The sequence below is a fragment of the Mangifera indica genome, chromosome 18, assembly GCF_011075055.1.
Source record: "Mangifera indica cultivar Alphonso chromosome 18, CATAS_Mindica_2.1, whole genome shotgun sequence".
NCBI classification, from domain to species: domain Eukaryota; kingdom Viridiplantae; phylum Streptophyta; class Magnoliopsida; order Sapindales; family Anacardiaceae; genus Mangifera; species Mangifera indica.
Genome location: NC_058154.1, coordinates 12,999,874 through 13,021,809, shown reverse-complemented (window position 1 = coordinate 13,021,809; position 21,936 = coordinate 12,999,874). Strand labels below are relative to the sequence as shown.

Genomic DNA, 21,936 nt, shown 5'->3' with positions numbered 1-21,936 from the left:
AAACTTCAAAGTTAAATGTATAAAGGGTATAGTAGTAAGATTAATTATAAATTTGACTCTTTATGTCCCTAAACTTTTACAATCTTCTCACATCATATCATTACCCTTTCTGATAAGTTAAAAGTAACCCAAATGGTTAACAACATGTTATCTCCTATTTATAATCACCTAATCAGATTAGCATCCTAGGGTATCCAATTGACTGTTTTGGAGATGCTACATGGATTCACATAATTGACTACTGTTCCCACTACAGAGAATCTCACCACCTTTCTCAGTTTCTTCACCTTTAAGAAGTCTACAACCAAACTGTTTTATGTGGAAGTCCAAGTTTAACAGTAAAAAAGTAAAAAACAAAAACAAACCCAACTCATTGCAACTACTAACTGAGAAACCAAAGCATTATATATAAATGTAACCCGAGAAGTTTAATTGAATTCCCCCTAGAAGCCGAGAGATCCAATCAAAACGAAGAGAACAGAAAGATGAAGATTACTGTGATGACTGAAGATGAACAGATCATTAGCTTAGATGTTGATCCACATGAAACTGTAAGGAAGCCTGCCATTAAACCCTAATCTTATTTTGCATGTTCGTATACAATTTTGGCAAAAGTTTAATTTTTTTGTTTCTGGGGTGTTTGTAACAGGTTGAAAACGTTAAAGCTCTACTAGAAGTTGAGGTAAAGTTACTTTCGTTTCGTTCAAGTTTTCAACTTTTTGATGACGGGTTGTTTTGGTAATGAAGAAAAAGTATTTCTTTGGGGTTTATGAGTTGATTTACTGTTTCTGTTGTTGGGAGTTTTTATTCGAATTTTTTTTTTGTTTACTTTTTGATGAGTTGTTTTGATAATGAAAAAAAGAAAAGAGAATCTGTTTTGGGTTAATGTGTTGGTTTCTGTTATTACTTTAGTGAAAATTTGATTTTTATGCGCCTTTTGAGCAGACTCGGGTGTCGCTAAGGCAACAACAGCTGCTGTATAATGGGATGGAAATGGGGAATGCTCAGAAATTGAGTGCATTGGGTGTTAAAGATGAGGATTTGGTTATGATGGTCTCTAATGCTACATCTAGGTGTGTTGAGAAATGTTACTTTTGCGGAGGAATTGTTTTTGTATTAATGAATGTTGTTGGTATTTGCCTTCTTTGCAATGTTCGTGGCTTTGTTTTCGTTGTTTTGTTGAATCATAATGTTTCTGGGATTTTAGGTTCTCAATCTTGGGTCATTTGGATAGTAATTTAGGTCTTTTGACTTTACAATCAGAAAAAAATTGTAAAAGATTGGCAATGATGGTTGCAACATCACTGTTATGTCACAATTTATTTGGATGACAGACTGTATGTTGTCTGTTGATATAATGTTGATTTTGCTTTGAATAATGTCATACTTCTGTTATTTATTCAAGAGTGTTTTTTATCTTTGGAATATCTCTATCTTTTTAGAAAGCTGCTAGGAATGAATATCAATTATGGACACCAGGAATGATCTAAAATTGTAACTGGTGAGATATTTGTTTTTGATGTCTAATATGGTTACCAGGAATGAGAGATACAAGGGTCTTGCAATGGAGTTGTTTAATCAGTTATATTAATTAACTCACTCCAGATAAAAATTTAAGAAGGATGTTAAAAGTTGGTGTTGCTGAATTGTTTAGACTAAGTGCTCTGTAACAAACCTGAAAAACTGAAAAAAGAAGTATTGCCTCTCCATAACAGATTGCAAATGACTCCTTTCCTTGAATCATGGAATAGGCTGAGATAGCCCATAGATTTTTTTCGCTTCTTAATTGTTCTTATAGTGGATTCATGGTTTGTAATATAATTTGTTGTATCCTTATCTTGGTAACTTAAGAACTTTCAAATTATTTCAGTGCATCTGCCAATAACTTGGGCTTCAACCCCGATGGTTCTGCTGTGAACCCTGCAGCTTTCCAGCAACACGTGCAGAATGATTCTAATTTGATGATGCAACTGTTTCAGGTAGAATGGACTGTTTTTTGCCAAGTTTCTCCTGTGATTGTTGACTCAATTTGTGGGTTTTTGGCATTAAACTGGTATTGAAATTTCAGGCTGATCCTGAATTGGCACAAGTCTTCCTTGGGAATGATCTCAATAGACTGCAGGAGCTATTGAAAGACAGACACCACCAAAGATCTATATTACGACGTCAACAAGATGAGGAGCTTGTGAGTAGGCTTGTGACTGGCCACTTTAATTAGTTGTCTTCCAGTCACTATTTTTTTGCATTTAACTACTCTTGTTATAATTTTGGCTTTGTGTCATTTAACTAATTAGAGAAAATATCTGGTAAAGGATTAATGTAACAAAAAATGTTGCACTAATGCTCTTGTTATTTATTCCTGCTAGTTTTAAAGGACAATTTTGAGTCAAAAATTTTGGGAGATCATTGTGAATCCACCTGTAAATTTTTAATGAGAAGCTGATATTCCTATGACCTTGTTCTGCTATAGAAACTTCTTGATGCAGATCCTTTTGATGTTGAAGCACAAAAGAAAATTGAGGCTGCCATTCGCCAGGTAAGAATAATTGATTAATTTTATCTAATCAAAATTTTAAATTTAGACTGTTTATTATATTGTTTTTCTCTTTCCATATGTGCTATATTAGGGCTGTCATGATTGTTTTATAGATTATTTGACCTTTTGCATATTTCTAAATCTTTTGCAGAAAGGAATTGATGACAACTGGGCAGCTGCCTTGGAACATAACCCTGAGGCTTTTGCAAGGGTGGTATGTTTGCTTTTCAAACTTAATAACCCACAATTTGTTTGTTTGTTTGTTTTTCATTTGATCCTTCCTGTGTAATTCTTCAGGTTATGTTGTACGTTGACATGGAGGTTAATGGTGTTCCTTTGAAGGTAGAAATGATAAAGAAAAATTTGGCCGGTGCCTATGCTACTTTATGATTTTTTCACTCAAGTCCAGCATAGCATACTAAAGCTTATTCTGTTGTGTACTTGTTACCTTCTCTTGTATCATCTAGCTCATCTAGTCAGAGGACTTCATTTGCTTCTTTCTGCACATCTCAATTTAATCTTTTGCCAGCATTGATGCAATCAAATGAGATTTTGCATCTTTTGCAAATAGAGGAAAGCTAAAACTTGAATGTATCTGTATCTGATTCTCTTTTCAGGCATTTGTAGATAGTGGTGCACAGTCGACAATCATATCAAAAAACTGTGCTGAACGTTGTGGGTATGTGTTATACATCTTTATCATTTACTTTACATACTAATGCTGGTGGTTAACAATCCCTTTTCCATGCAAGTTAATACTTGATATGATTTAGTTTTGTATAGTGAAGAATAAACTTATGGATGCTTATATTCAGTTTAAACCAGGCTACACTTACAGGCGATGTGCTTCTATATAACACTTTTGTTTGTTACAAAACAAGGTCAACATAATAAGACAGGAGCCAACATAATTGTTTGGCCTTTCATGCATGGCCTTTTAGGTGTATGGTGTGTCACATTCTCTACTGTGAGATTGATGGTTGTGGTTGGAGTGACTAATGAAGACTTAGATACTTATTTTAACATGGAAGGTCCATAGTTATAATGTTGTTGATGTGGTCATTTACAGATTGCTAAGGCTTTTAGATCAACGTTACAAAGGTGTGGCTCTTGGAGTTGGTCAGTCTGAGATTCTTGGTCGAATTCATGTAGCCCCAATCAAGGTATATATTGTGTTTTTAGTAAATTATTTCCCTGATAATTATATAATTTCTGAATGATTGGCCAAGAATGCATGAGAAGTTATTGACAGTTGGGTTTCTGAGGTTTTTTTGTGCAATTCCCTTGCTTTGATGTGTGCCAAACTTGTTTATATGTGAATGAGTTGTCCTTTCCCCCCATTTGTTCACATGATCAAAGTCACATGTGAGCAATAGACTTAGGAACTATTCTCATGGTATTTTGATTAATGTTGTATTACTGACATCTCAGTGACAGATTTATCGTTGAAATTTGAAATTTAACTGATATCATATGTTATGTTGAATACATGTTTACTTCTCTCTTTCCTGTAGATTGGAAATATATTCTACCCCTGTTCCTTTGTGGTTCTGGATTCTCCCAACATGGAATTCCTCTTCGGGCTAGATATGCTTCGAAAACACCAGGTAGCTTCATCTCTTGGTCTATATTTGATGAACCAGTGAATTTTTGTGCTTGCTTTGATAAAATTTTCCTAGATTTCTCTTTAACCAAGTCACTGTCTGCAGTGTATGATTGACTTGAAGGACAATGTTTTAAGAGTTGGTGGAGGAGAGGTAGCTGTATCATTTTTGCAAGGTTGGTCCTCAAATCTCTGTCTTGGTGTAATTACTTTTAAGTTACTCTCATTTCAGTGATGAACATCACCTTCTTTATTCATGCAATTTCTTTAATGTGAAACTTTTATGGGAAGTGGAAATAAGTTATGTGTTTTTCAGAGAAAGACATTCCTCCTAGGTTTTTGGATGAAGAGAAGTACTCCAAACAAGCATCCAGCTCAGGAACTGCAGTAAGTCAACTCTCGATAAATCTGATTTTCCTTAATACCCTGCATTGCATGATGATTTCAACTAATGTACTTTTGATGCATTGTGATTTATAGAACTCTAAATTTTTTTGAATGCATATTCTATTTTATAAATTAGTCCAGGTTGAACTTTAGGGAAAATCATTGATTATTCTTTTACAGATGATGTCCTACATCACTGTTGGAGAGTGTTGTTGATAATCTGAAATTTTTGTATGAAAAATGGTTAGTGGGTTCAGATATTATTGGATTCATGGATAGTATTTAATTCTTAATTTTCTCAGAATGGTCTCCATAACAAGTTTAGTGATTCAGTCGTGGCAATAGCACTTTGCCTTCTCTAGTTTTGTCATTGAATACTTGTGATTCTCTAGGCAACATCAGGACCAATGGATAAGAAAGATGATGTACCTGCCGGAGCCCAATCTTCTGGTTAGTTTTTGAAATCTTTCTATGTTGTCATCATCGTGGTCTTTGTTACTCAAAACACGCAAGGGTTTGAACTTTGAAGTTTCTGTGTGCTTGTGCTCTTCTGCACCAACGATAGCTGGTCTTTTCCAAGTGTGCAAGTGTTTAATATACAACTGATAAATCTTTTCCTCTAATGGTTACAGGAGTCATGTCTGGCACACCTGGTGATGCAACACAGGTAAATATACTATGTTCAATTGTGTTATGTTAAAATTCGATTGATTTAGCTTCAATATCTATATGATCTTTTTTTTATGTTGAAATTATTATTTGACCTTAGGGAGCTGATTTTGAAGCTAAAGTTGCAAAGCTTGTTGAGCTAGGATTTGGACGAGCAGCAGTAATACAGGCACTCAAATTATTTAATGGGAATGAAGAGCAAGCAGCCGGGTTTCTATTTGGAGGCTGAATGATTATGAATCGTCATTTATAGATTACAGTTTCTCACAAAGTTTAATTACAAATTTAAAAAAAATTAAATTGTGATTGAAATGACACCTCACATTTGAACTGTTTATGCCAACTGCCATTCTTTCAATTCAAATGATAAGCTGAACTCTTCGGTACTTCTGGAATTCTGGTTTTCGATAGGTACACTCTTATTGCTTTTCTGTTATGATTCTAATTGTAAGTTACAAGTATGAAGTATGGTTTCTGGTTTGGGGTTTATATGATTTTAAAGTTACTTCTTTTCCATTAGTTTTTAAGGTATGGTTTTCCTGTTAGTATTTATTGATAAGAAGATAAAAAATTGTAGAATATGAATTTCAAATCAATTCCATTCCTATTAAATTAGATCATTACAATTCATGAATATGGATTCTGTCTATTCCCTGAAAGACAATACATTTCTGTACCAAAACAAAATCCATCTGAACGAAGAATCATCTTCTTGCCAACAAATCCTGCACACTAAATTTATCAAACAATCCATTTCATGGGCATTCCTGTTTCTCTCTTTCTTTTGTGGGCTGAATTTCAGAAACCTTTCCAGGCACTGAGAACTTCCTGAAAGATTTCAGCTATAAGCTCTCTATCTGCACACTGCAAGAACGCATTTAACTCATCTCGAATGTCATATATCCTGCCAAACTTCACAAGATACTGCATGCAGCAGCTCTTCAGTTTCGGCAATTCATATAGAGATGCATTTTGCAGTCTCTCAAGCACATTCTGTGTGTCAATGTCTTCCAAAAGACTGTCATGGCAAGCCTCTTTCAACTCTGAGACGTCATACTTATCTGCTGCGCCAAGAAGTGCCAACCGGTGGGTGAAAAACTCTTCCTGCTCGATACCCCCATAAATGTAATTGAGAAAAGCTTGACACGCTTCTATCGACATGTCGGAGATGTTAATAGTTGAAAGCTCTTTCTCTTTCAGATCATGCGCAAACATGCTGCGAAAAACAGGCGATCTCGCTGCAAGAACGGCACGATGAGCTCCAATACTTCCATCCGAAGTATTAATAATGATGTCCGTGTGGATATTCTCCCTCAACATTCGACTAAGAGATGCAAGAGCAATCGCATTTGATCTTTTTTCAGAGAACCCTTCCGCCCAAATAGAGCAAGGCTCTCCACCCTGCATGGGTTCCATAATCAACAATAAATCTATGTACTCAAACAATGAGTTTCAATGGATATATAAACAATAACTTGTCATATCACGTGATTTAATAATTTTGAAAAATAGGAAGGGGAAGATCCATACTTCTGGAGGTACAATCTTTAAATCAAGAAATTCGACATCAATGATGAATTTTCCAGTCAAGGGAACCTCAATTCCCCAGACAAAATCCTCCTTGTTCTTGAACTTCTTGTCTATGATTTCTGCAGAAGAAAGATACAGAATCAATAAATAATATATCAAATAGGAAAATTCTCAATGCATAGAAAAGAATTTGCCTTCAGACTGATTGAAAAACCTGGATGAGTCAAAGACTTGTGATCTCCAACAGAACAAACAACCCGAATAATGAAAGAAGCAATTGGGGGATTATCTCTTGCAAAATTTGAAACTTCAGGATACAATTTCACAAAAAATAACTTGTTCTTCTCTACTGTAAGATGCCTTCAATTCACAGAAGAAAAACTCAGAACAAAAAAGATTGAAAATTTACACAAAAAAAAAAAAAAACAGGGCAAAACAGAGAAGATGAAGAACACCCACCAGTTCCATTTACCGATCTTGAAAGGATCGGACTTGCGGTAACAAGAAGCGAAGTTGTCTATCCGCCATTGGGCAAGACGAGAAGTCGTTTCAACCTTGTATGCAGAGTCGCTCATCCTAGCGAAAGGCAGGGCCGTTGTGATCTCATGGATGCAATCAAATATTCCTTCCAGGAAATACTCTCGGCCCTTTCCCAGATTTACTTTCTGCAAATTTTCCTCTCTTCGTAAACATCAAGGAAAAACTCACCAAACAACACAATCTTCACACTGTTTCCAGGCTTTCAAAATGATCCCCGACACAAAAAATAAACAAACAGGATTATGTTCAGAATGTGTTGTTTGTTTTGTTGTTGTTTTCAAGCACGCAAGGGTAAGGGTTTTGGTGTTGCTTTACGCCATTAAAGCTGAAGAATGATGGCTTGTTTCGCAGGGGAAGAAGAATAGGAGGAGATAAGAGAGATTTGGTGAAAGGGTTGTTGGGTTACACTATACTTAAACAGGAGAATTTATGTAAGATTTATTTATTTATTTTGTTTAAAAATTTCCCCAGATTTGAGTGATGTTTATTTGATTTGTTTGTTTCTCATTAATCAGGTAAAGATTGATGATAATTTATATATTAACGATGACATAAAAATATATGAATCCATTCTGTTAGTAGGTTGAAACATAAATAATAACCTTAGATCTGATCCTAATAGAATGTCTTTAAGAATAAAAATGAGAAAATACTGAAATAATATTGATTTTGTTTGATATAAACTTATTTTGGTCAAATAACATAAATCTTATGTGTTGTCTTTCTTTGTTATTTGTTGGTATTTGTTTATTTTATTGATTTTATATAATTCGTTTAATTTGTTTAAATGACAATATTTGTGGACTTAGGTTAGTATTGCTTTGCTTTAAACTTGGAAGAGAGAAAGTGTTTTTGTGATTTTGGTGCTTGGAAGCAAAGAATTTATGCCTTTGTGGTGTGGGTATGAAGTAAAATTAGTGAATCAAGAAACACAATTGGTTTGATTTCTTCTTGTGCTTTTCCTAACTCTACTCTTGTGTTTGCTTGCACCATCCATCTCCCAAATCATCAAAATTATTTTTAAACTGTGGTTGGTGGTAAAACAAGGGTATTATAGTAATTTTGAAATTGATTATTGACCTTGTGAAAGAAAAATGTTGACATTAAGTTGAGAATATTTAAAAATAGAGATAATAATAAAAACAAGAATGAAATTTTTATTTGTAGTCATTAGTAATAAATTAATAAAAATGTAAAAAAGGAATAATAATATAAAGGTAAAGGGGCAAGGCAATAGAAGACTAAAATAAGAGGAAATTGAAATGTGGGGCATGCATGCATGCATGGATGGGATAGGATTGGATTGATGGGCAAAGAATGGAATCTTGGGTTTGTTTGTTAACCAAATTATAATAAAATAAAAAATAAAAATCCTTTTCAAGAAAGGTATCATCTCCATATTCCAAGTTATTTATCACAATGACATTCATTCCCTTTCATTTTCTAAGAGATGATTTGTAACAAGAGCAGGAACGATATATTAAAATAATATTAATTATATTAGATATAATTTTCTTTTTATTAAATCAAAGTAGTTGCGTTTTTTTTCTTTTTATATTTATATAGATTTCTGTGTGATTATTTATTTTATTGATTTGTTCACTTTGTTCAAAAAATTTGTATCACTTTATAACTTATGAACAACTCACATAATAATATATCTGACATAAAAGATAATTTTTAAAGCAGAAATCTAAAGAGTTATTCTATTTTAAAATTATTTAATTATATAATGATACATTATTATTGATACCTAGTAAACTACTCATTATAATTGTGTGCATAATAGTTTTGAAAACCAAAAGCATAACATCATAGCAAGAAGAGAATGTTTATAATGGGTAGATTTGATTTAGGAATGTAATGTAACAAAAATCAAATGAAGTAAAACCAGATTTCAATGGTGGGTTGGGTGTCCTCCTCTTCAAGAAATTGGGATATTATTATTTATTATTTATTTTGTTTTTTGAATGCTGCATTAATTTCTGCATGGGTTCTTACTACTCTGCTTTTTACTGGTTTTACTTCTTGTTTTCTTCATTACTTCCATTTTGTTTATTGATAATAGACAAAATTATGTTTGTATTTAATATTAATTAATTAAAAAATTAAAAATTATATTAATTAATTAATAATAGTACTTCAAATGATGAGCATTGAGTGTTAAGAAGACTCATGCAAGTGAAATTAACAACCATTCAATTAGAAAATATTTATTATTTAACATTATCTTATAATTATGTTTAATAAATTTATTTAAAATTTTTTATTATATGATATTAATGTTATTAATCCATTCAACAAGATGGATTGATAATAGACCCTAATCTAAAAACATTGAGTTAAAATAAAACCATATATATATAAAATGGGTGCCTTTCTATCATGTAGTTCAAACTTGGAATGGCTGTTTTGTTCCAATTAATCTATGCCCATTTGGACACGTGGCAGCAGCCAAGAAAATGATTAGCAGATAATTTTTTATTTCAAGTTAATTAATGATGTATTAATATTAATAATAATAACAATAATAATAATAATTAATATGTCATATCATATCCTTGCTTTAGTCATCAAACACTAAATTGTGCTTCACCAACTGGCTTGCTTAATTACCAATGTTACGCCATTGGTTTCAACTTTCAAACAAGCACGCAACATTATAAGCAAATTTTTCCACCCAAGGTTTGGAGAAAATACATTCTCACCCATTGAATTCTTAAACTATAATTTTCATCCAAAGTCTATTTTCAGTAACAGGATAAGATCAGATCATAATGTTAGAAAAGTAAATTAACATATTATTTCTAATTATTTCACTTTTTTAAATTATCATATTATTTTAAAAAGTGGTTATTATGGATCAACCTAAATCCAACAATCGGAATCATATAAAAAAAATATAAATTTGTTGATAGGGTGATTTCAAATTGAATTAAATCAAACTTGAATCTACAGTAAGCTCAAATGAGTTGAACTAAAGTTAAAGTTTAAATTCAATAATTCGGTTTGATTTTACTTGTCTAACGATACCGTTCATCATTTCAACTATCTTTCGATAATACTATTTATCAATCTGAATGAACTCGAACTAGCTGTCAGCCCCTAACTACTAGACGTTATTTAAACTTACTTTTGTTTTATTCAAAACTTATCGAATTTTCTTTAATTTAATTCAATTCAGAAAGTTGTTGGGCCCCGAAAGAAAATTGATTTGGGCTAGGATTTATGGCTCATGACACTAAAGAAGAGTATGTATTAGGCCTCTGTAGCGACATTTGATAGCCGATTAACCATCACATTGATCAATTGGAATGCTTCAAGCGGAGTTCATAACAGAAGAAATTTCTTCAACAGTACCATCAGTTGATGCATATATACTAGAAAGGACAATTGGTCACGGCGTAGAATCTAAAGCATAGAATTAGAGCAAAATCTACATTCAACTCTACACCCTCATAGGTAAACTTGAGTGAGACACTCACCAGCGTCTTCTTCCAGTATTGAAGAAGGAGACTGTAGTAATTTATTGTGATAACACAATTCTTAGATTGACGAAGAACAAAACCGATGCCCGGTCATGGATGGCAACTGACATCATATGTAAAGACCAAAATACTTAAACAGAACTACACAAGTAATTTTTCTAGAAAATATCATGTGACTGACCATCTATCAATCTATCTATCAGTCTTCCTTGTCTATACTTTCATGGGAACTAAATTTTCCAATTTTGACTGGTGGGTGGAACGTCCTTCTCTTTTACCACCATTCTTTCCTATGAGTTCTGCATGTGCAATTTCTTATTGACCTTTCAATGACTAAGATTCTAATGTTCTTACAAACACAAGGTTTTCTTATTAACTTTTAAGGTTTCAAAATATAAGAGAAATAACAAAATATTTACATAGAAACTCATGATAATGCAATGACTTCCAACCAATCCAAAGCATGATTGAACTCCACACTCTATTGTATGACCACATAAAGGAAATTGATAAGGAGAGAGCTTGCTTGAAATTAATGTTTCTATGTATAAACATGATGGATCAAATTACTAATAACATTTTTAATTACCGTTATTTTGACTATTAACTTGAGAGAGAGTTTTTTTGGTGACGAAGATCTCGCTTGACGGAGCCCGACCACTCATTTGGGATAGAGTCTGACTAACAAAATAATAAATTTTGGAGATAATAGTCTAGCAACTCATCATCAGAGTTTTCTATTTCAGTGTATGTAACTTAAAATATAAATAATATTATCGTTTCATGATAGTTCGATCTCGTATGATATACGTGAAATTGACACACACCATCACATGATTTTATTGATTGGTCATCCTTGTCCAATTATTCATATCAACGAGGAAATTAATGGTGATTACATAATGAAGCAAAAAGGAGGTGGATCATCACAATAGATAGGATATTGACAGTAAGTGGTGGGTGGCCATGGCAATATACATATTTTCCCCTCTTCCTTCTTCTCTTCCTTCTTCTCTTCTTCCACGCTCAATAAAATGGCATACCGAAGTTTTTTCCTTAGACAGCGAGTGAGCTTAACTGAATCCACGTCCTCTCCTATCACCACCAGTTGATCTTTGTCTCCCCCAATCTCCACCTTGGTCACACCTATACATGCAACAAATTAATTAAACCCAATGTTTTATATGAAAATGAAAATTGTGCTGATCATGAGTTGCTCCATCTTTGATTGTTTTATTTGTACCTATGAGTGGATTTGAGCCGATCAAAGTCTGAACAAAGGTTGTCTCAATTTTTGCTCAAATTTAGTGTGATCTACTTAAATTGGTGCAAAGTAACACCAAAAAAGGTAAACAATAAAGCTGAAGAAAGAGAGAAAAATAAAAATAGCTAGAGAATGTTGAAAAAGATAAATTGCCAATAGGGTGAGTTTTGATGTTAGTATCATTTGTAATTTGAGCTTGACAAATTGTAATTGCTTTAGCTTGAATTCAGCTCATTAATTGTTTGATTTGTGTCAAAATTTGTTTCTTTTTGGGATAAGGTCAGGAAACAAAACCCAAAAACAAATGTTGAAAAAGGATAAGGGGGGCCTAAAATCATGTTTGAGGACCTCCTAAGCTTGGGAAAGATCCCAAAAACACACAAAAAAAAAACTGAGACAAGACTCCCTTTTTACAATTCAATTTGTTGCATAATTTGCATCTTAAATAAAGTACGTGCATTCTAACTTGAAAAGAAAGCACAGGGTTTGAATGCTTTTATTTATTTTAATTTCTTGCACATAAATAAAATAATTGTATAAATAGAAACTATGACCATTTCATCAATCAATAATACGAGAAAATTAATTTAGTTATAAAGGCATTATTACGTAATAAAATAGAGCTAACCAGATGCGTTCACCACAATCTTCATGGCTTTGGATTTGCATTTCTCACAGCACAATTTTGCAACCTTTATGACTATCTTTTGCTGAACAACGCAAAGCATGAAAAAAAATAATATCAATTGGAATATAAAATGCTTTCATGCATGCACGAAATCAGTAATCATATAAATATATATACAGGCTCACCTTCATGTTGGACAGTGACCAAAGGCAGCTTTACTTGAGAAATTTACAGTAAACAAGTAGAAGAAATGCTTCTATTTATAGGCAATAGCTAAAGGGCAACCTCTTGGAAAAGCTTGACTTGGAATTTGATTAACATCATAATAATCAAGTGGCTGTTTGATCCTTGGACACGGTATACATTGAACAATGATAGAGACTATCTTTCTTAATACGCCAAAGAAAATTAAACCATCCTTTATCTGCTGATGTATGGCTGTGATTTGAATTCTGTAAGAGATTTATCATTATTCAGGAAATGCATATTTGAGATGTGATTTTTAAAGAGATTCGTGATGTTGGCGAAAAGATTAGACCGATAGAATATATATTGATACTATAATTTCCCTTTTACAATATTTAAAATGACCTTGTTATAAAACTTTATTGACTAGAACACTCATTTTTCTTGTCGTGGAACCTCTGTCCATTGATTTTGAAATTTTAAGTGAAATAATTTTTGAATATGAGTTACAATTATTTAAAGAAAATAATTTCCATCACATATTTAAATATAGATTAATATTATATACACAAAAGTAATGAGTACTAATGAATATAAAAAAAAAAAATTAATGTATCATCATAAAATTATGTGTATTTTTTATTTAAAATTATTTAATTATATAAAGGAATTAGTCCAATGTATCACTTGCCATGGAACTTGGCAGTAAGTTTCAGTTGAGCTGTTTGATTGGCCTTATTCAAAGTATTATCAAACCCTACATCAACGGCAAAATGACTTTTCTTGACTTCTAAAAGGGTGCCCAGACATGGGATTTAATTTCTCATGCATTATTCGCCAGGTAAAATCCAAAAAGACTCTGAAATTTGACAAGTACCTAATGGTTCTTTTCCAGGAAGGAATTTATAATGTAATTCAGTAATTGGTGATAGGAAACGACTAAAGCGAAAAGAAACTGGAAATCAAATTCACGCATATAGAACAAGATAGATTTATGTGGATACCTAACACAGTCATTGACAAATTTAAATGTCTTGCATAAACCAACAGGAAAGCTCTCATTGCATTTGAACCCAGATCCTCTCTTATTTTGATAACCTGGATAATCCCATTTGTCAAACCATGCTTTTTCAACCAAGGACAGCCCAACTTCCTCTGCTAGTTTCTCTATCTCCCACCTATCAAATGGATTAGCAGTTTTGTGGGTTACATGAACTTCCCCTTTCTCCTTTAGTATATTCCTTGCACTGCCCAGAAAGCCTCTCACCAGCGCTTTATGCATCCTTAAAATTAAATAAAATCTCCATTATTATCCATGACTAAATCCCTAAAAAAAATGTTGGAGCTTGTTTTCAGATAATTACTTTAACTTACTCAATTTGTGTACAGTCATGTTCCTGGAAAAGGAAACCAGCATGAGGAAAATTAAAGACTATTCGATCGAACGATTTGCCAAATAAAAGAGGATGATGGCTCATAGTACAGGCATCTACTCCATGTAATATAGTGCATCCACCATCCTCCAGACTTTTCAAGTTTGTGCTTGCTTTCGAATAATTTAGCATTAACATCTCTAGTATTTCCGGGATGAAATGATAAAAAAAATTAGAAATCAGTAAGTCCAACAATAGCATTCACAATTAAAAAAAAAAAAAAAACATTAGCATTCACAATTAAAGTGCTGTTTTCAGAGTCTGTGAAAAATTTTATACCTCTGGAGTCAAGAGAAGTTGCTGTCATATTGGCAGCAGAACCAAAGGCCTCCGCCAAGCATGCTGAAAATGAAAAGTCTCCCTCACCTACCAGCAGTATTTGGTGGACACTGCTATAATGCTTTATTTTTTTCTCTTCTTCATTGACTACACGAGACCCTTCCATAGTTTGCATCCTTTTCTGCAAATTTGATTGAAGAAGAGAATTATGTGAGATATTTATACACACCAGAGAACTATTGGTTAGATTCATTACCTGAGACATGTCTCTTGGTTTTCTTAGCTTCCTTAAATTCACTTATCTGGGGAAAACACAAGATGAATTGTAGAAGAAAAGGAAAGGATAAGTCATGCAGGGATCATTAATTAATCATAAGTTCCAAAACACTTTCTGATTTAATGTCACTCAAATGAAAGGATAAGTCATGCATAGTGTTTCCAAGTGTTCTTTGTTCTGTTTTGGTTTTGCTTTATCAGTCTTTTTATTCAGATTTTGCTGACATTGTTCTTAATTTTGATTGCTTCTTTGTTCCTAATTTTTATGGTAACCATCTGCATTGTTTTTAAATTTAATACCAATTTTGGGCCTAGAAATCAAAGATATGCAAGAGAGATGGATGAGCTTCTGCATTGTCAAGTAGAGCAGATTCACAGGCTGTTAATTCTGTTACCGAGGGAGATGAGTTGAGGTGCCTTCCAAATGTTTATTAATCTCTGAAAAAAAAGAAAGTATAAATTCATTACATAGTATAAATTAGAGTTTTCTTTGTATACTGAAACCCAAAAAACGATTTAATCCCAATCTAAACACTTCAATCTAGTCTGACGAAACAAATATTTCAGGGATGGAACAATCGTTCCACACTTTCTTGCTTGCATTTTGCATGGAACGAACTCATTCTCTTTTTCGTACTTCTTCTTGTAAATTGTCATGTATGGAACGACTATAACAATTTTGGAACTGACAAAGACTAAATTTCTGGAACAATCATTCTACTCTCTATGATTCCTGGAATAGTTCTATGCCTATAACAACCTTGTTATGCTGCTTCGTCATTTGAAATATCCGCTCGCCTATGATAAAACATTCATTCCATCCATTACAGAACTTTAAGTGAACTCTACTTCAAATGTAAGCTACATTTTAACAAATTTTGGGCCCAGAGCTCAAAGCTATGCATGAGTGATGAATGAGCTTTGGGCAATTTCAAGTAGAGCAGATTCAAATGCTATTAATTCATTTTAGTACAGCATATGTTTCAAAGCATTGGCTCGACTCTGCTACTCTCATTCATTTGAGGCAAACATTAATATGCACATCTGCTCTGAGAAATCATACTAGCTGTCACTTAGCCATTACTGGTTAGGTAGCTGAAATGTAATCGAATTCAAGAGCCATAGTTGATTCAGTCTGATGAGTTATCCATAGCACAATCTGTGTATTTTCGATGACATCTTCCAAATTTATACATTTAAGAAAAGCAAGAATCAACAAATGGAAATCTGGAGACCATTCCATTAACAAAATGAAAAACGCATCAAAACTCCAAAGCAAAGCCAAATTATAAGATAATGGTAAAGCAACATCTTTCTACATTCCATGCAAACATGGTAAACTAGAGGACCTGTTTGCTCTCTCAAAGGCCTTTTCTTTTCCTTGCCTTTCAGGCTTTATGAAAGTTGTATATTAACAAAGCTTAACTAAAAGTAGCACCCATAAGCTTTAAACCTCCTCAATAAATATGGCCAACAAATACTAATTAATTAAAAAAATCAACATTTTACCACTTCAGTCCCTACTGCATTAAAAAAAAAAAAAAAATCTATACTTCAGGCAGAGATTGAAAGACTTCTCTATTCAATGAGGCCTTTAAATCATGTCTTCCAATTTCAAATAGTTGATGAAATGCAGTTCAAATACACACTGCTTCCCTTGTTATTAACACAATGATCACATAGGAAGCAATTAATATCTGTAGGCAGTGCCAACAGTCAGCTTCACACAGGCAGTTCAAATAGTAGATATTACACACCGATCACACAAAGATAAATAGCCAAACACATATATTTGTTATCAATGGAGAAGATGATTCACTGCTACATTTTCAGCTTGAAGAAACTGCCACCTGCTTTTTGGCAACAGAATAAATACAATATTCAGTTAAATATAAAAAAAATGAAAAGATTGTATAGTTCATAGATGATTGATAAGAATCAGCATCAGTAGAAGTTTTACAATTACTAGAGGGTCAGAAGAAGAAGTTTGCAGTGATGTTGTGCTATTTCCTGATAAAGTTAAAGAAAACCTGAAATAACATTTGCCAACAATTGAACATTTTTGATGATCAAAACAAAAAATTATTTCCCTTGTCTAGAAAATGTACAAAAATACCATGAAAGTTCTATATTACAATTTTCACACTTCAACTTTGAAAAAAAATGATAAAAAATTCATATTTTATCGTTTGAGTTATATAAAAATTATGAAAATTAAAAATTCTTTCCTTTGCCTAGAAAATTATGAAAACTTGGATTGAATTTGAAAAATTCCATGTTCAATATTTTTACATGTACAATTATAACATATCATAGCTAATAATCTCTCATCTATAAATTAATAATATTAGAGAAAGAATTTAATTAATTTTAGGAGATTGACCTATTGATTTACTTATACTCAATATCTTTAAGAAGCTTCTCAAAATCTTCAGCTGAAAGAGAAGATAGATACGTACTTGTGAAAAAATTATATTTCTTAATTGTCTGTCTAAAACTGGCATGTATTTGTGGAATGTGATTAGTGAGTTTCTCCCAGTTGTCATTTTTTATCATGTAAAAAACATCCTTCAACATTATATGAAACATAAGTATCTTCAGGTTTCTAAGATGCTCAATTCCAATTGAAATCTCCTTCAACGATGGGGATGGTCCAATCAACAGCTCTGTAAGACTAGGCATTGCACCTTTCTCTATTATCATCCATTTCAATTTTGTGAAGTTATGGAGACGCAATTGTTGGAGCTTTGGGAACCAGCTTTCTATTAAATGCAATTCTTCATCACAATCTCTCACAATGAGAATAAACACCAACAAATTAGGTAGAGCTTGAAGTACTCTCATGGAATCATTGGTTGATCCAACCAATTTCAATTGTAATCTGACTAGATTTTCAAGTTTACAAATCCAAACTGATACCTTCTTGATATACATAGCCAAATCCAACTGCTCAAGACATTGAGGAGGAGAATCCACGGATTCTGAGTCAACAATCTCTTCTCCACTTGTCAACCTTAATACACTCAACCGTTCAAGGTTTTTCATATTCTTAACGATACCAAACAAATTCTTTACATCTCTAGGTGTAAGATTAATGCTCAACCTTCTCAATTGTGTCAGCATCATAAGCTCATTCAGTGCTTCAGAATTTATGTGCACACTAAGTAGCCTTTGCAACCGCCTTAAAGTGCCAAAACCTACTTGGATTTTAACTGCATCTAGGGAAGGACCTTTGAAGTCCAATCGTCGAAATATCAAATTCTGCAATTTTTTTAGATGCTTAATCTCAACCAAAAACTCAAACAGAGGAGTCCACTTCAAATCCAAAGTCTCTAAGTTGAGAAGCATGCCCATGGATTTGGGAAGTTCTTTCACATTGGTATTTTTCAAACTTAAATAGTGCAAATGGAAAAGCTTTCCCACTCCATCAGGAAGAGAATTTATAGGGGCATCTTCAAGTTCAAGTATCTTTAAAAGCTTGAACTTACGAACAAGCGTAATCATGAAAGACTCTGGCAATTTGCCTACATTGAAAAGATAAACGGAATAGATTTTTGAGTTTTTTATGCTCTTTAAAACATCATCAATGCTTTTGTGTACTGAAATACGCCGAGTTTTATTGAATTGACTCAAGTCTTTTTCAATTAAGAAATGACAAAAATCACATTCCTTCATCTTTTTGAGAATCATCTCGTACATAAGATCATGAACACTACAACGTCTAGCTCGTCCAGAAGCTTTTCTCTCTTAAACTTGAATCAAACTTCTATCAATAAGCTCTTTCAAGTACTCTTCTACAGCATATTCACATGGAAGGTGGTTGTTACATTGGAAAAAGCCTTCAACCATCCAAAAGCCAGTTAATTTTCCAAATGTAATTTCGTAGCCTTCTGAAAACACACCAAAGTATAAAAGACATGACTTGAGGTTGTGAGGGAGATCGTAATAACCTTCAGACAAAACTTTGTTGCAATCTTTAATATGGAAATCACTACTTAGTTTTGACCCTAAATTATCAAGTATATTTCTCCGTTCAGAAAAAATTTTGCTCTTTCTTGAGAGAAGCCCAGCTATTACACTAATCGCTAAGGGTAGATCTCCACATTTTCTAATGATTTGTTCAGATAACTCCCTCAAGTTTGGAGGACAAAAATTGTCAGAGGCAAATGCCTTTCTACAAAAAAGTTCCATCCATTCTCAAAAGACAAGGTTTCAAGCATGTGAATATGGACCTTTGAGAACGATATGAATTCAGCCACTGCTTTATTCTGTGTCGTTAGCATTATTCTATTGTTTTTTTTTTTGTTATCAAGTAAAGCAGGCTCTACGTCTGTCCAAAAATCAATTTTCCACACATCATCAAGCACAATCACGTAACACTTGTCCTTTAAGTGTTCCCTCAACATCATGATCAAATCCTTCTCTTCCATTTTGTTTGCCTCTAATAGAGTGGGCCCAACTGAACGGAAAAGTTCTTGTATAAGGGTCCTTAGTAAATCTTTCTTCAAGTATCCTTTCCCAACTGTGATCCAAGCTTGGCAATCAAAATGCTTCTACACCGCATCATCGTTATAAATTTTCCCAACCAAAGTGGTCTTGCCAAGTCCTCCTTTACCCAAAACAGCAATCACTAGCGGAATATTAAATGTTTCGTTGACTAACAAATCAATCAAACTCTTTTTAGTTGATTCAATACTCAGAACCTCAATGTCTTCAGTGAAAAAGAGCGAATTCTAGAGTCATGATCAATGCACCTAAAGTTGTAGGATTCTCTTCTTTGATGTATTTCGGCAAGTGATAATTTGATATCTTGTATCTGAATGGCAATTTTATGACGTAGTTTTGGCATCTTTATGAAGTAGCAGGCTTTATGTACGTAACCAATGAAACCTTTGCCACAAGAAAGTCTTGCCACCTTCATTGTATACATATCCATGACATCTTCAATCTGGAAAGCTTCTTCCTTCAATTGTTTCACCCAAGTTTTGACACCTTCATTGCTCCCAGCTCCTTCTTCTTCTTCTTCTTGTGCAGCTCTCTTATCAGCATCCTTAAGTAAAGATTTGATGCTCTCTAGTTCACGCGTGATATTTTCAATTCCTTGTTTCACACTACCCAACAACTGGATTTCTTGGAGAAGCAAGCCACTCAACGTTCGTATTACAGAGTTGACTGCAGCCTCTGCCATATCTCACTGCGTTGATATCAAATCAGCAGATGCATACAAAGAGACAAGAATTATATATAAGATGTGTAATAATTTTATCCAACATGTAAGAAAAAATAAAAAAAAATTGTTTACAAACTTTTAGCCCATCTGACAAGATCCCAGCATGAATTTTAACCATTATACATGCATGAATAAATTAAAATACAGATTCCCTTTTTTAGAGGTTTAGGGATCAAAAACAGTTCATTTACACTCTTAAGGAAATGGTAGATAAATGAAAAGAAACCAATTCAGTGCTTGCACTTACCAAAATTAGAATGGATCCCACATGCGTCTATCTTTCGTCAGGCAAGAATATAGTAGGGATAATCAAGGGAGAGCCTGGAGATTAGAGAAATTGTTGAAACTATCATCCTTTACAGTTGTATAGTTATCAACGATAAAAAAATTTGTTACCCATAAATAGTTTTGTGAATTTTATTTGTACATCATGGGTATGAATCCTTTAATTCTATAAAATTGAAAAAATAAATAAATTCCAATAAATAAAACAGAGCTGTTCAGTTTAATTTTTCATTTTTTTTTTAAAATTAAAAACAAATATTTAATTTTTAACCTGAATTTCTGAGGTTAAAATAGTCAAATTACTCAGGTTTGTTTTCATTCATTTATAAACCATAGTTGCTATTATCTAGGTCTAGCAATTTCAACGGGGTTTTTTTTGATGGAAGGAAAACTATTGGGGAGGAAGGAAAGTGGTGGGAAGGCCAACCGACAACCTCCCCAGAGTGATTATCATGATTACCGAAATTGATAAAATAAAATCTTAAAAGAAAAATTATAAATTTTTAAATTTAAAAAAATTATTAATTTTTTAAATTAAAAAATAGATGTAATTTTATTAATTTTAATATTAATTATTTTATAATTAATTAAAATTTTTGATAAAAATTAGATAATAAATAAATATTTAAACTTTTTAAAACTTACGAATAAATATTTAAAAATACATTAAAAGTTACATGGGAAAAGGGGTTTGTTTGGCCTAAAATTAAATATAATTTACATATTATATTGTATGCCGAATGAAGGACTGTGCAAAGTGATATCACTAAAATAATTAAAGAAATATGAAATATATATATATATATATATATATATATATATATATATATATATATATATATATATATATATATATATATATATATATATATATATATATATATATAATACTCCTCACGTGGTGGGCCTGAGATGCATCAAATTTGAGTTGCCTTCCGGTTGTCCCCATTAAATAATATGGACATGAGAGACTGACCGTAGCCATTAAAAATATGGAATATAATAGTCAAGAAAAATCAAATGAAACGCTTCCAATGAGTTAAATTTTGGGGATGGAGAATAGGGTTTAGAATCGAATTAAATTTATTTAAGTTTAAATCTAAATTTAGTTTGAATGAGTTTGAAATGAATTAATCTTATATAAATTTAGTCAAGTGTTAGTTAATTATTAAATTTTTTAATTAAAAATTTTGATACAAAACGATATCATTTTGATCAATATGTATTAAAATGATATTATTTTAATAACGAAATAATTAAAAACTCAAATTTGAAACGAGGTGAACCAAATTTGAGTTAAGTTTAAGCTTAGTTTCCATGAGTTCGAGCTCAAACTTAAGCTTTATTAAATACAAACTGAGTCAAATTCAACCTCAAATGAGTTTGAATTTAACCTAATTCAAATTTGGCCTAACAGAAAAGTTAGAAGAATTCAACAAGAAAGATGCAGAAGAAATGATACGTGGATACTCTTCACCAACTTGAGCAGACTTAAATCTCTTTTCTAATACAATTATACGTAATAAATAAATAAAACATTCAAGTGTCGCTATTCTGGTACTTATAATTTAACATTTCTCCTTTGCTTCTTAAAAAATTGAC

At 32.5% G+C, this 21,936-nt stretch overlaps 5 protein-coding genes across 7 annotated transcripts; 1 reads left to right on the top strand and 4 right to left on the bottom strand.

Annotated features, from left to right (window-relative positions):
- The first annotated feature begins 332 nt into the window (after positions 1-332).
- On the top strand, positions 333-5,590 carry LOC123202031 (protein DNA-DAMAGE INDUCIBLE 1-like). 3 transcript variants are annotated; one of them, XM_044617747.1, is made up of 16 exons: positions 339-551; positions 650-682; positions 946-1,073; positions 1,871-1,979; positions 2,069-2,185; positions 2,471-2,536; positions 2,688-2,750; positions 2,834-2,878; positions 3,154-3,215; positions 3,606-3,699; positions 4,051-4,143; positions 4,246-4,315; positions 4,456-4,526; positions 4,919-4,976; positions 5,159-5,193; positions 5,296-5,590. In XM_044617747.1, exons 1-16 carry the CDS (start codon positions 486-488, stop codon positions 5,422-5,424), a joined length of 1,239 nt encoding a protein of 412 aa, XP_044473682.1. In that variant the 5' UTR covers positions 339-485; the 3' UTR covers positions 5,425-5,590. The 3 variants fall into 3 exon arrangements, with proteins under 3 accessions (XP_044473684.1, XP_044473683.1, XP_044473682.1); XM_044617748.1 differs by lacking the exon at positions 4,919-4,976 and having other exon boundaries at positions 335-551; XM_044617749.1 differs by lacking the exons at positions 4,919-4,976; positions 5,159-5,193; positions 5,296-5,590 and adding an exon at positions 4,829-4,903 and having other exon boundaries at positions 333-551.
- A 176-nt stretch (positions 5,591-5,766) lies between these two features.
- On the bottom strand, positions 5,767-7,691 carry LOC123202032 (BTB/POZ domain-containing protein At1g55760-like). The gene is made up of 4 exons (XM_044617750.1): positions 7,185-7,691; positions 6,940-7,085; positions 6,726-6,844; positions 5,767-6,596 (listed from the first exon to the last, which is right to left on the bottom strand). The coding sequence occupies exons 1-4, from the start codon at positions 7,298-7,300 to the stop codon at positions 5,994-5,996; spliced, it is 984 nt and encodes a 327-aa protein (XP_044473685.1). The 5' UTR covers positions 7,301-7,691; the 3' UTR covers positions 5,767-5,993.
- Positions 7,692-11,560: 3,869 nt separating this feature from the next.
- LOC123202420 (disease resistance protein RGA5-like) lies at positions 11,561-12,936 on the bottom strand. Its single transcript, XM_044618356.1, has 3 exons — positions 12,831-12,936; positions 12,646-12,727; positions 11,561-11,899 (listed from the first exon to the last, which is right to left on the bottom strand). The coding sequence occupies exons 1-3, from the start codon at positions 12,834-12,836 to the stop codon at positions 11,649-11,651; spliced, it is 339 nt and encodes a 112-aa protein (XP_044474291.1). The 5' UTR covers positions 12,837-12,936; the 3' UTR covers positions 11,561-11,648.
- A 578-nt stretch (positions 12,937-13,514) lies between these two features.
- LOC123201779 (uncharacterized protein At4g26485-like) lies at positions 13,515-14,709 on the bottom strand. Its single transcript, XM_044617332.1, has 5 exons — positions 14,544-14,709; positions 14,206-14,404; positions 13,876-14,114; positions 13,709-13,786; positions 13,515-13,588 (listed from the first exon to the last, which is right to left on the bottom strand). Exons 1-5 carry the CDS (start codon positions 14,707-14,709, stop codon positions 13,515-13,517), a joined length of 756 nt encoding a protein of 251 aa, XP_044473267.1.
- Positions 14,710-17,210: 2,501 nt separating this feature from the next.
- On the bottom strand, positions 17,211-20,007 carry LOC123201778 (disease resistance protein RPM1-like). The gene is made up of 3 exons (XM_044617331.1): positions 19,710-20,007; positions 18,584-18,709; positions 17,211-18,343 (listed from the first exon to the last, which is right to left on the bottom strand). The coding sequence occupies exons 1-3, from the start codon at positions 20,005-20,007 to the stop codon at positions 17,211-17,213; spliced, it is 1,557 nt and encodes a 518-aa protein (XP_044473266.1).
- Between the last annotated feature and the right edge of the window lie 1,929 nt (positions 20,008-21,936).

Excerpts from the sequence above, each read along its gene's own strand:
- LOC123202031 (XM_044617747.1), top strand. The coding sequence starts at position 486 with ATGAAGATTACTGTGATGACTGAAGATGAACAGATCATTAGCTTAGAT. Across the intron at positions 3,700-4,050 it reads TTCATGTAGCCCCAATCAAG|ATTGGAAATATATTCTACCC; the intron begins GTATATATTGTG and ends TCTTTCCTGTAG. Across the intron at positions 4,316-4,455 it reads AGCTGTATCATTTTTGCAAG|AGAAAGACATTCCTCCTAGG; the intron begins GTTGGTCCTCAA and ends TGTGTTTTTCAG.
- LOC123201778 (XM_044617331.1), bottom strand. The coding sequence starts at position 20,007 with ATGGCAGAGGCTGCAGTCAACTCTGTAATACGAACGTTGAGTGGCTTG. Across the intron at positions 18,710-19,709 it reads AAGACTTTCTTGTGGCAAAG|AAGGCTACGAAATTACATTT; the intron begins GTTTCATTGGTT and ends GTGTGTTTTCAG. Across the intron at positions 18,344-18,583 it reads GAAAGAGCTTATTGATAGAA|GCAAATTGCCAGAGTCTTTC; the intron begins GTTTGATTCAAG and ends TTTTCAATGTAG.
- LOC123202032 (XM_044617750.1), bottom strand. The coding sequence starts at position 7,300 with ATGAGCGACTCTGCATACAAGGTTGAAACGACTTCTCGTCTTGCCCAA. Across the intron at positions 6,845-6,939 it reads CAAGTCTTTGACTCATCCAG|AAATCATAGACAAGAAGTTC; the intron begins GTTTTTCAATCA and ends TTTCTTCTGCAG. Across the intron at positions 6,597-6,725 it reads TAAAGATTGTACCTCCAGAA|GGTGGAGAGCCTTGCTCTAT; the intron begins GTATGGATCTTC and ends GAACCCATGCAG.
- LOC123202420 (XM_044618356.1), bottom strand. Across the intron at positions 11,900-12,645 it reads GATTGTGGTGAACGCATCTG|GTGTGACCAAGGTGGAGATT; the intron begins GTTAGCTCTATT and ends TTGCATGTATAG.
- LOC123201779 (XM_044617332.1), bottom strand. The coding sequence starts at position 14,709 with ATGGAAGGGTCTCGTGTAGTCAATGAAGAAGAGAAAAAAATAAAGCAT. Across the intron at positions 14,115-14,205 it reads CATGACTGTACACAAATTGA|GATGCATAAAGCGCTGGTGA; the intron begins GTAAGTTAAAGT and ends TTTAATTTTAAG. Across the intron at positions 13,787-13,875 it reads CAATGAGAGCTTTCCTGTTG|TTTCTTTTCGCTTTAGTCGT; the intron begins GTTTATGCAAGA and ends TTTGATTTCCAG.